At 32.1% G+C, this 10,294-nt stretch overlaps 1 protein-coding gene and 1 long non-coding RNA gene across 2 annotated transcripts; one reads left to right on the top strand and one right to left on the bottom strand.

The window, feature by feature from the left end:
* The first annotated feature begins 2,119 nt into the window (after positions 1-2,119).
* LOC130512713 (beta carbonic anhydrase 1, chloroplastic-like) lies at positions 2,120-4,602 on the top strand. Its single transcript, XM_057010963.1, is given in 11 exon segments — positions 2,120-2,213; positions 2,355-2,504; positions 2,596-2,644; positions 2,745-2,846; positions 2,848-2,862; positions 2,977-3,030; positions 3,706-3,791; positions 3,880-3,985; positions 4,077-4,131; positions 4,134-4,234; positions 4,502-4,602. Coding segments are annotated over 11 exon segments (810 nt in total). The 5' UTR covers positions 2,120-2,160; the 3' UTR covers positions 4,541-4,602.
* A 2,924-nt stretch (positions 4,603-7,526) lies between these two features.
* LOC108862553 (uncharacterized) lies at positions 7,527-9,597 on the bottom strand. The gene is made up of 2 exons (XR_001951018.2): positions 9,222-9,597; positions 7,527-9,141 (listed from the first exon to the last, which is right to left on the bottom strand). It is a non-coding gene; the product is annotated as an uncharacterized LOC108862553 (long non-coding RNA).
* Positions 9,598-10,294: the final 697 nt, after the last annotated feature.

Here is a 10,294-nt window from a genome sequence, read left to right as displayed (position 1 = left end):
CGTTAAGGTTTAGGTTGAAAGCTCATGGTTAACATGATATCAGAGCATGTTTCGATCGTTGGGAACACCCGTGAATGTAGTCCCACAAAAATTCTCACGCTTCAGATGGTTATGTCTGAATGTGAGGAAGGGGTGTTAGTGTGTTGAACCCTACATCGGTAATTTCAAAATTAATCAAGTAATATATAATATGCATGAATCAATTCACCTATTACCTTAAAGTTTTGGCCAATTCACCTATTTCTTAATAGGTTAAAAGCTTATGGTTAATACATTTGCTTATATTAGTTACATTGTCTTTTACGTATAATGGGGGAGTTAGGGACAATATCTAGATAGATAAAATGAAACTAAATTATCCTCTGGATTCTCATTAATAATCATAAGAAACAGCCCTACAATTTCACAATTGTCTTGTTAGTTAATTTTCACCATCTCATTTGATGACTTCCTTTGGTTTTTATTATTACAAAAAAAAACTATATGATTTATTCAGTCGAACCAAAATAGAATTGTATTCCAGGACACTTAAAATACTAATATTTTATTAATTTAATTGTTTTAATTTTTTAAGAAAACATTAAAATAATCAATTGAGTGACAAATGTACATTGAGTTTCTCAGACCTTTTGAAAGTCTTCCATATAAGATATTTTTACACTTTCTCTCTTCTTTCCTAATTAATCTAATACTAAGAAATATCCATTGACGTGGGTACTCTTTAGTTAACTCAGAGCAGCATTAGTGGTAAATCTCTCACACTCAAGTCTCTTAATGTTTTATATTAATATTTATAATATTTTTACTTAAATGATTAATTTAAAATATCAAAAATGCAACTGTTCACTAAACATAGCCAAGTGGAGAGCTCATATCTCAAACATTTGTCAACACTTCTTCATAAAGAAGCGATTGTAACTATTTTGGCATTCTCTTTCAATCATTTTCTTTATTTTATTAGTTTTTAAAAAAAAAACTTTGTCAAAAATTCACCACTAATCATGCTCTTATATCCATCAAAGTCCTATCTTTTTGTACACATAACTGTATAAATTAATTAATTTAATTGTATTTCCAGCCTAACTCTATTTTTTTTAAAATGAAGTAAAAGTGAATATATAATAACAAATACTTTAATCAAATTTTATATATCATTCCATTTTGATGTTTATTCCAAAAAATGGAGTAATATATTTTCTATTTGTTTCATGACTAGTATATATTGAATTATAGAATAAGTTGACGTATTTTATTCTATATTCATTTTTATTTTTATTTTGAAGGAAAAAAAAATAAGTTTTACATCGTAGATTTTCTTAAGAAACTTTGGCAAATCCAGTAAGCTCTCACGTGTGCTTCACATGTCCTTTTATTATTTTTACTATTATCAGCAGTGTTTTATTTTGATAGTTAAGACTGACATACAGTAGGCTAGTAGCTTTAGTTAAATCACAAGGGAATAGTTCATTTCAGCGATTCAAACTTCATAAGTGTCCTTGTGTAATTTATGAATTTAAGTGTCATTATTTGTTTCGACATTTGTTTCGACAATCTAAATCAAATATTGATTGAATAATGTCTCAAATATTGATTGAATAATGTCATGAGTAAAACGATAATGACCTCCAAATTTTAAAAGCGTTATGGCAACTCTACTCAAAATCGGATATTGTTAAATTGGAAGTTGGGACGTACGTAGGATCCATGTGATAAAAAAAGAACTTACTAGTAGCCTTAACAAAGCGATTATATGTAACCGAGACGTGTGTGTGTGCATATACGGTATACCATATGTGAGCTTGTGGAACATACTAGTGATCGATGGAGTCGCCACCAATCATTTATTTTTACAACCTACCGATTCTCTCCTAACCACACTACCGATCTTCTCACCCCAATAGTAAATTATACTACTAAGTACCAAACAATCGTTTCTTTGTCGTATTATGTTGTTTTGAATAGTTTGATTTTGACCCAAAAAAGGAATATGTTGAATTATAGTTTTCTTTTTTGACGAATGCATAGGTTGATTATAGTTTTTTTTTTTGCTAAAAATAGGTTGATTATAGTTTTCAACGTTAAAAGGACTTCTGTGGACATTCTCATTGTATATATACTTTCTTACCATTTATTGGTCAAACAAACTTGCAGAGCGAAGAGATGGGTAGCGAAGCATACGAAGAGGCCATTGAAGCTCTCAAGAAGCTTATTATGTAAATAAATATCGTCTTATTCCCATAAATATATATAATCTGAATAGTTTTGGTGGATTAAAAACGGCTGTAAATTGGGTGTCATGTATAACAATCTTGTTTAAATCAATCGTAAAAATATGTATAAACATGCATGGGCAGCGAGAAGGAGGAGCTAAAGACTGTTGCGGCCGCTAAGGTGGAGCAGGTCACGGCAGCACTTCAGACAGGTACTTCCTCCGACAAGAAAGCTTTCGACCCCGTCGAAAACATTAAGCAAGGCTTCATCACTTTCAAGAAGGAGAAATACGAGTAATTATTTATATTTTGTATTTTCTTAACTTTTATAACACCATTATATAGCTAGATTTTAACAAGTTCATAATTATATGTTAATTTGCAGAACCAACCCTGCTTTGTACGGTGAGCTCGCCAAGGGTCAGAGTCCTAAGGTAAAATATATAGAAAATGATAAAAAAAGTATAAAAATAACAGTGTATAAATTATATATGGAAAAATAAGTAACATATATGTGCGGATGCTGTGGTGCAGTACATGGTGTTTGCTTGTTCCGACTCGCGTGTGTGTCCATCGCACGTTCTCAACTTTCAGCCAGGAGAGGCCTTCGTTGTCCGTAACATAGCCAACATGGTTTCCTCCTTTTGACAAGGTTCACAACTTTATTGCTTTTGTCTCTTCTAACTAAAACCTTCTGAGGTGCTTGACTTTAGTCGTAAGGAGATGTAACGTTGACCATATTTTGTACTTTTTGCTAAAATTACAGGTCAAATACGGTGGAGTAGGAGCAGCCATCGAATACGCTGTTTTGCACCTTAAGGTGAACCGTTTCCTTTATAACTACAGATTTCCCTGCATCATGCACATAAATAATAAATTTTGATATATAATACTATTATTTTTAAATTAATTTTAGAGTTTAATATTTTTGATATTGATATTTTTTATGTTTAACTTCATCGTTCGAAAAAATCATAGATACAATTATACATATAGTCTTGTTTCTTCAATTCGATTTAACTAGTTTAATTTTAATTTATGTAAATTTCAGTCAAATATTTTTGAGAAATGTACTTTAGTGTGATAATAAATTTTATTAGTGTGAAAATCTTACTAAAAGTTTGGATATTGTAAATAAAACTATACATGTCGTAAAAAATACGTCATGCCATATATCTTAAAATCATGTTTTTTTAATAATGAATACAGTTATGACATACAACTTAATTATATGAGTTTACCCCCCCCCCCCCGGTATATAGCTGTATACTCAAATTGGAGAAATATACATACAACTAACGCTTGATCAGAAAAAATTACAGAACGTCATTATCTTTGTAAAAATAAAATAAAATAAATCGTAGAAATAGATAAAACTATAAATGTTAACTTACAAAACTAACAAGTGTTAGTTTACTTAATATTTTACCAAAAAAAAAACAAGTGTTAGTTTTGATAAAGTCTAAGTAGATGTAACAGAATTTTATTGATGTAGGTGGAGAACATTGTGGTGATAGGACACAGCGCTTGTGGTGGGATCAAGGGACTCATGTCTTTTCCTTTGGATGGAAACAACTCCACGTATAATCTCTTTATATCTTATATATTTTTATATAATATCATATTATGTTAATTGCAGTGAGGTTGACAAAAAAAATGTTAATCGCAGTGATTTCATAGAGGACTGGGTCAAAATCTGTTTACCAGCCAAGTCAAAAGTCATATCAGAACTTGGGGAGTCAGCCTTTGAGGACCAGTGTGGCCGATGTGAAAGGGTATGTGTGTATATATGTTCATACCTATCTTTGTCCTCCCATACACACACATGAACGAAATTATACTAATATACTGTTTACACTAACGCAGGAGGCAGTGAATGTTTCACTAGCAAACTTGTTGACTTATCCATTCGTGAGAGAAGGACTGTGAAAGGAACACTTGCTTTGAAGGGAGGCTACTATGATTTTATAAAGGGTGCTTTTGAGCTTTGGGGACTTGAGTTTGGCCTCTCCGAAACTAGCTCAGTATGAACCAATCCACCCATCATCATCATGAGCATCCATCATCATCATATATCTCATTTACATATGTAATTTGTAATGTGCTGAGTTGTTTTCCAATCTTCATGGTATTCAACTTTCATATAAATAAAAAAGAAAACTCAGATGATATATGGATCTTTTTTTTTGAGGGGGAGGGGGGGGGGTTAATTATGAATAATTGTGTTTATATTATGTGCATCAAATCGGTTGTATCTACGGTTTGATTTCATTTTCTATGTTGTTTGATAGGTTAAAGATGTGGCCACCATACTACATTGGAAGCTGTAGGAAATCTTTCAAGCTTTTATCCCGTTCACATTTTTAATTCAGGCACACGAACTTGTTGTTTCCATGTAGCTCATCAGAAAACCCTTTGCATTCTATTTAATAATCAAACATGAAGAATGCATACAGATGGTCTTTTGAAAAGCTAAATCTTGGAGGGACAAGAATTAAAAAAGAAAAAAAATGAAAGATATAATTGAAGAGATTTCTAGAATAACATTGTTCTTTTTTTTTTAATAACATTGTTCTTTACTTTCAAGAGCATCTTTAAAACGTCTCTTGCTAGACAGACTTCTAACAAATTTTATTGCCGACTACTTCTGGAAGCCTATACCAATACCATCATTTGTCCCCTTGGCCTTTCTGAGCTCTATATGTGAAAGCCTTGTCCCTAGTCCATGTTTACTCCACCTTTTTTATTTATTCTTTAATAATTAATATACATGCAGTAATATTATTTTTTTGCCTATATGGCTCCAACTAATAAGCAACTTTTTTTGATCAAAAAGCAACTTTTTATATTATATTTAGCATTTAGAAAAATACGTTTATGGTGTTCAAAGAAAAAGACAGGGAAAATTTAATTTCAAGATCTATTAAATAAGTGAACTATAGTACATCAAGACAGTTTTTTTTTCAATTTGTGAACTAGGGTAATATCAGGATTATTTTAAATTTAAGTTACAAAAAAGATTATTTTAAATTTGTGAACTAGAGTATACTAGAGTAGTTAACAGTTGTTGATAAAAAAAAGAGTAGTTAACAGTTAATAACATTAACTGCAAGTCTAAAATATAAGAAAATGGGACAATCTTGTCATAACTCTATAATTTTTAGAGAAATTGGTGAGATTGCTCCTATCTAGATCCTTAATTGGTAACATACCTCTTTTCACATAATCTATTTTTGCTGGACGATTTTACCCCTCTGTCATTCTCTCTTTCTTTTATTTTGTGTCAGGTGGCCAGTTACTTTTCTGTCACTCTCTCTCTCTCACTTTTCTGTCACTCTTTTTTTTTCTGTCACTCTCTCTCTCTTCTCTTCTTCCCACGTAAAATCAAGAGACAATTCAAAGTCTCTTTTTAATGTTTATTTCTTATGTTTTTTTTTGTGTGCTGTGTATTTTATTTCTCTTTTTTTCTTCTTTTTTCTCTTTTTTTTATGTTCTAATTCATTGTAAATCGTTATACATGTTTTGGTATCTGACACATAGTTTGATACTGAATAATTCATAACTGTTTAACATGATGTTACATAAGTCCTTACGTTAACTAGTACATGATTTGTTTAGCTGATACTTGGTTTATTAGCTCACAAACAGATTGATACATGTCTGTGAATTAAAAAGTTACATGATAAGTTGGTTGTTATCCGTTAACCGATTTGTTACTTGGTACATGTATTGTTAGCTGATAAATTATATGATACCAAATAATTAATAATTGGTTTGTATGATATTACAAGAGACTTGATGTTCATTGATAAATAGTTTGTGTAGATGATAAATAATTGAATAAATAACTTGTGAGTTTGAACATTTTTTATATTTAATTTGTTAGCTGACAAATGGATTGATACATGGTGTTGATTAATAAGTTGTTAACTGATATATTATTTGTTATCTGATACAATTTTTGTATGATAAATGATTTCTTATATGTTTTGGTATCTGACTCATAGTTTGATACCGAAGAATTTATAGATGTTTTATCTGACACATAGTTTGATACCAAAAAATTCATAACTATCATATTTTTTATCTGATACAAGTTTTATATGATAGACGATTTCTTACATATTTTAGTATCTCACACATAATTTGATACCGAATAATTCATAACTGTGTTAATATGATGTTACAAACGTCTTTACGTTAACTGGTACATGATTTGTTTATCTGATACTTGGTTTATTAGCTTACAAACGGGTTGATACATGTCTGTGAATTAATAAGTTACATGATAAGTTGGTTGTTAACAGATTTGTTACTTGGTACATATATTGTTAGCTGATATATTATATGATACCAAATAATTGATAATTTATTTGTATGATATTACAAGAGACTTGATGTTCATTGATACATACTTTGTGTAGATGATAAATGATTGAATAAATAATTTGTGAGCTTATACATATTTTTATAAATTATTCCATACATGTTAGATGATATATATACTATTATACCTTAAAGGTTATACATTACACTAGTTATAATTTGACCAAAAATTAGTTTTCAGCTAAAATAATGTATACCTGCTAAAATGGCTAAAATAATATTTACCTCTGTAGAACAACAAAGTTAACCGTTAATATATATATTTAATATATAACACAATATATTAACTGCTATAGAATATTTTATCGATAACGTAATTTTGATTTGATCTTTGCTGCTTTATCCAACATTTCATCGTCTGTCCCGCCGTCCATCTCTGCAGTCTGACACACGTTTTTTCTGTAGTCTGACACACAACTTTTCTGCAATCTGACATGTATTCAATAAAAGATGGATATTTTCGTCCGCACAGTACCAAAAAGTTATTTTTTTTTAATTATGTACAATCATGGACATTTCTCTAATATAGGTTTGCCTTAGGGATATTCCACCCATTCTCCCTAATTTTTAATGGTTATAAAAAAAAACTTTCTCGTAAAAGTTTCGATCTTTTCCTAAAGGCCATCTGCATTGGTAGTCTCTCATGGAGAGCTCCTTAGGAAAACAAACAAAAAAAATAAAAAATGTAGAGAGCGACGGAGGCTGAGATACAAACACGTTGTGCACATGTGTTAGGATAGAGTTCATCCTTATCCTTTAACTTGGGCTTGGGCTGAATGTATTTAAGATCTTGAATTGTTTGTAATTACCTTTTGGATTAAGATAATCCAATTTGGGTTGACAAACAAAAACGAAAGTTTCATGTGTTTAAAAAAAAAGAAGTAAGGAACTTGTGGCAGCGTGAATTGTGATTTTTTGTCGTGGCGTGAATTGTGGTTGAATGTCCCACTTTTTTTCTTTTTTTTTCCATCTAGATTGGACAAATCCCAAAAACAGACAAGAAAAAATAAACCAACAACAACAAAGAAGCGACAATGGACACAAACAAGCCGAAGGCCCAATAAACCAAACACAGACCCACATTCAAAAAATCAAGAGATGCCACTCGTAGCCACACGTCTAAAGTGGCCGGTACACTTGCTGAAACCCTCACCTGATAAGGCAACACGCGTCACATGGCCGTCTCATTGGAAAATCCAGCTGTCGATTCGCCGGAACACCACCGGAACCAGAACAACCCAACGGCAAAGACCATCCCCGCCAGAGCCCTATCCCTTGCAGAACACCAATCAACGAGATTGCAATCTCAATCAAATCATACCCGCAAAGGCGAACGTCACAAACACTGGAACCACCCACCAACGGAGAGCTTCAATCATAAAGATCCGAGAACTCATCCGCGGTATCGCTTCATCATATCCTGAACCACTTATCGTCGCATCAATGAAGTGATAAGAAAACTGAAACCCCGATCATACCCAAAAGCCGGATGATTCCATCGAGAAGCCCGCGAATCATATGAGTCCGAGCTGGCTACACCGCGTTGAGAAGATCGCCGTGCACCAGAGTCATCGCCGGTTACACCGTGTCGAGAAGAGTACCGTGCACCAGAGTTAATGTTATAAGTCAGAAGAAGAAAGAAGAAGAGAACCCCCACAACTCATCTCTCTCAAAAAAGAGAGAAGAGAGAGTCTAAAATATTGTAATATTGTATTAATAACAGAAATAGTTGTGTTATATTATTCATGCTGCAAAGAGTATTATTAATCAAAATATATATTTGGCATTTATGACTCTTCTGGCAGTATGGCCTACACAGCTCTGCCAAGTTTCGAACTTCTAGATTTCACTTTCTCCACTTTTGATGTTTTCAGGAAACCCGTCAGATTTTCTACCTTCTTTCTATACACTAGCAGTTTTAATGCGTCATGCACATAACTAATAATTTTATAAACTCTCGACAAAAAATGCTCACCAAAATTAAAAGTATTCATGTGGTCCATTATTTTATTTAAGGTGCTCTGCTTCTAGGAAAAAACCTACAGAAAAGGGGAATCATTTCAGATGTAAAATGTCCTAGATGCCAAGAAATAGAGTCTCCAATGCATATCTTTTTTTTTGCCCTTTCACTAAACAGGTGTGGCTCAACATCCCCCTCAAATATGTAGTTCACATAGCTACTGATGACATTTTTGATGCAACAGTGGTCCGCTTCAGACAACAATCTGCCTTCCACCAAATGGTGTCCCTAATACCATCCTCTCTTGGATATGTTAGGTCTCTACGGAAAGATCACAACTCCTTCATCTTCGAAGCAAAGACATCACAACCGGAAGATGTAGCCACAAAGAGCTTAGCTTGGGCGAAGGAATGGAACCAAGCACAATAAAACAAGACACTGTGTGGATCACTTATCTACGACTGGATCTATCAGGATGTCGATCACAGAGAACATGTGTAGTGTTTTCACAATATGTATAACCGATGTGGCTTGGGATGCAGCGAAAAAGAAGGCTGGACTAGCTTGGGTCTTCTCAAAAAACAACTCCATCCAATAAGAAAGAGGAATGTGTTAATGTCAATAATTGTATAAAAAAAGGATTAGAACTGGTTGAAAGCACTTACCACTATAAATAAATTGGTCTGACAGAAAAATTCAAACCCCTCCTCTCCCTTTCACGATAAAATCTCGAGTTCCCGAAAAATGCCTCTCCTTTCAGTCGAGTTGGATCAAGGGAACTCATCCTCAATCGAAACTCTAGGGTATAGGATTTCGTCGACTTACCGCTGGTTGCTGAAGCCCTGGTGATTAGAGAAATCTTGTATCTGGCGGTAGATCAGGAGATCTCACATCTCCGAGTCTAATATTCATTGGAGCTATTATCAACAAGACACAGAAGAAAATTTTGTTGGGAATCACCGTGGATATTTAAGCTCTATCCTCTGTATTTGTTTTTATTGCGTTTTTCATATCTCCCATAAATATAATCATGAAGCCGACCTTTTGGCAAAATGATCCTCATAAATTCTCTAGTGTAGTGGGATATTTTCGGACTGGGCCTACAACCTAGACCGAAATAATTTTTTTGATTTTTAATTAAAATTTTCGTGACAAAAAAAGAAAATTTAAATGTTTTGAACTCTAAATTTGAAATATATTTTTACTACTATTAGAAGATAACTATGGTCTATTATTAGAATGATCCAAAAAAACTATGGTCTGTTACTAAATTATAAATACAAACTATGGAACGAAATTGGAAATCCACTAATTTCATATAAATTAAAATATAATACATTTAAAATTATAAAGAAATTATTAGAAATACCATAAGTTAAATATTGTTTCTTAAATATCATCAACAAAAAAAATATACTAATATTTGGATTTAAACTTTAATGATTATTGTTTAGGGTTTAGTATTAAGAAGTTGGAGTTAGGTTTATAAATGTTTTATAAATATTTTAAAAAATTAGTTTAGTGGTTGTTTTGTTACAAATTTAGAATATTTGTAAAAATAATTATTCGTTAATGGTAAATTAAAAAATGGTATTAAATTTGTAGTAAAATTGAAATTTCCCAAATTTATAATAGTTAATTTTCAACTAGTTTATGCTATATGATGCGTGTATTGCTGATTGCACAGTGCACATACTTTTCAATATTTGGTCACATGAACTGAAGCCGAACAAAGATT

Source organism: Raphanus sativus, chromosome 5 (genome assembly GCF_000801105.2).
Source record: "Raphanus sativus cultivar WK10039 chromosome 5, ASM80110v3, whole genome shotgun sequence".
Taxonomy (NCBI): Eukaryota; Viridiplantae; Streptophyta; class Magnoliopsida; order Brassicales; family Brassicaceae; genus Raphanus; species Raphanus sativus.
This window is presented reverse-complemented; position numbering and strand designations above follow the sequence as displayed.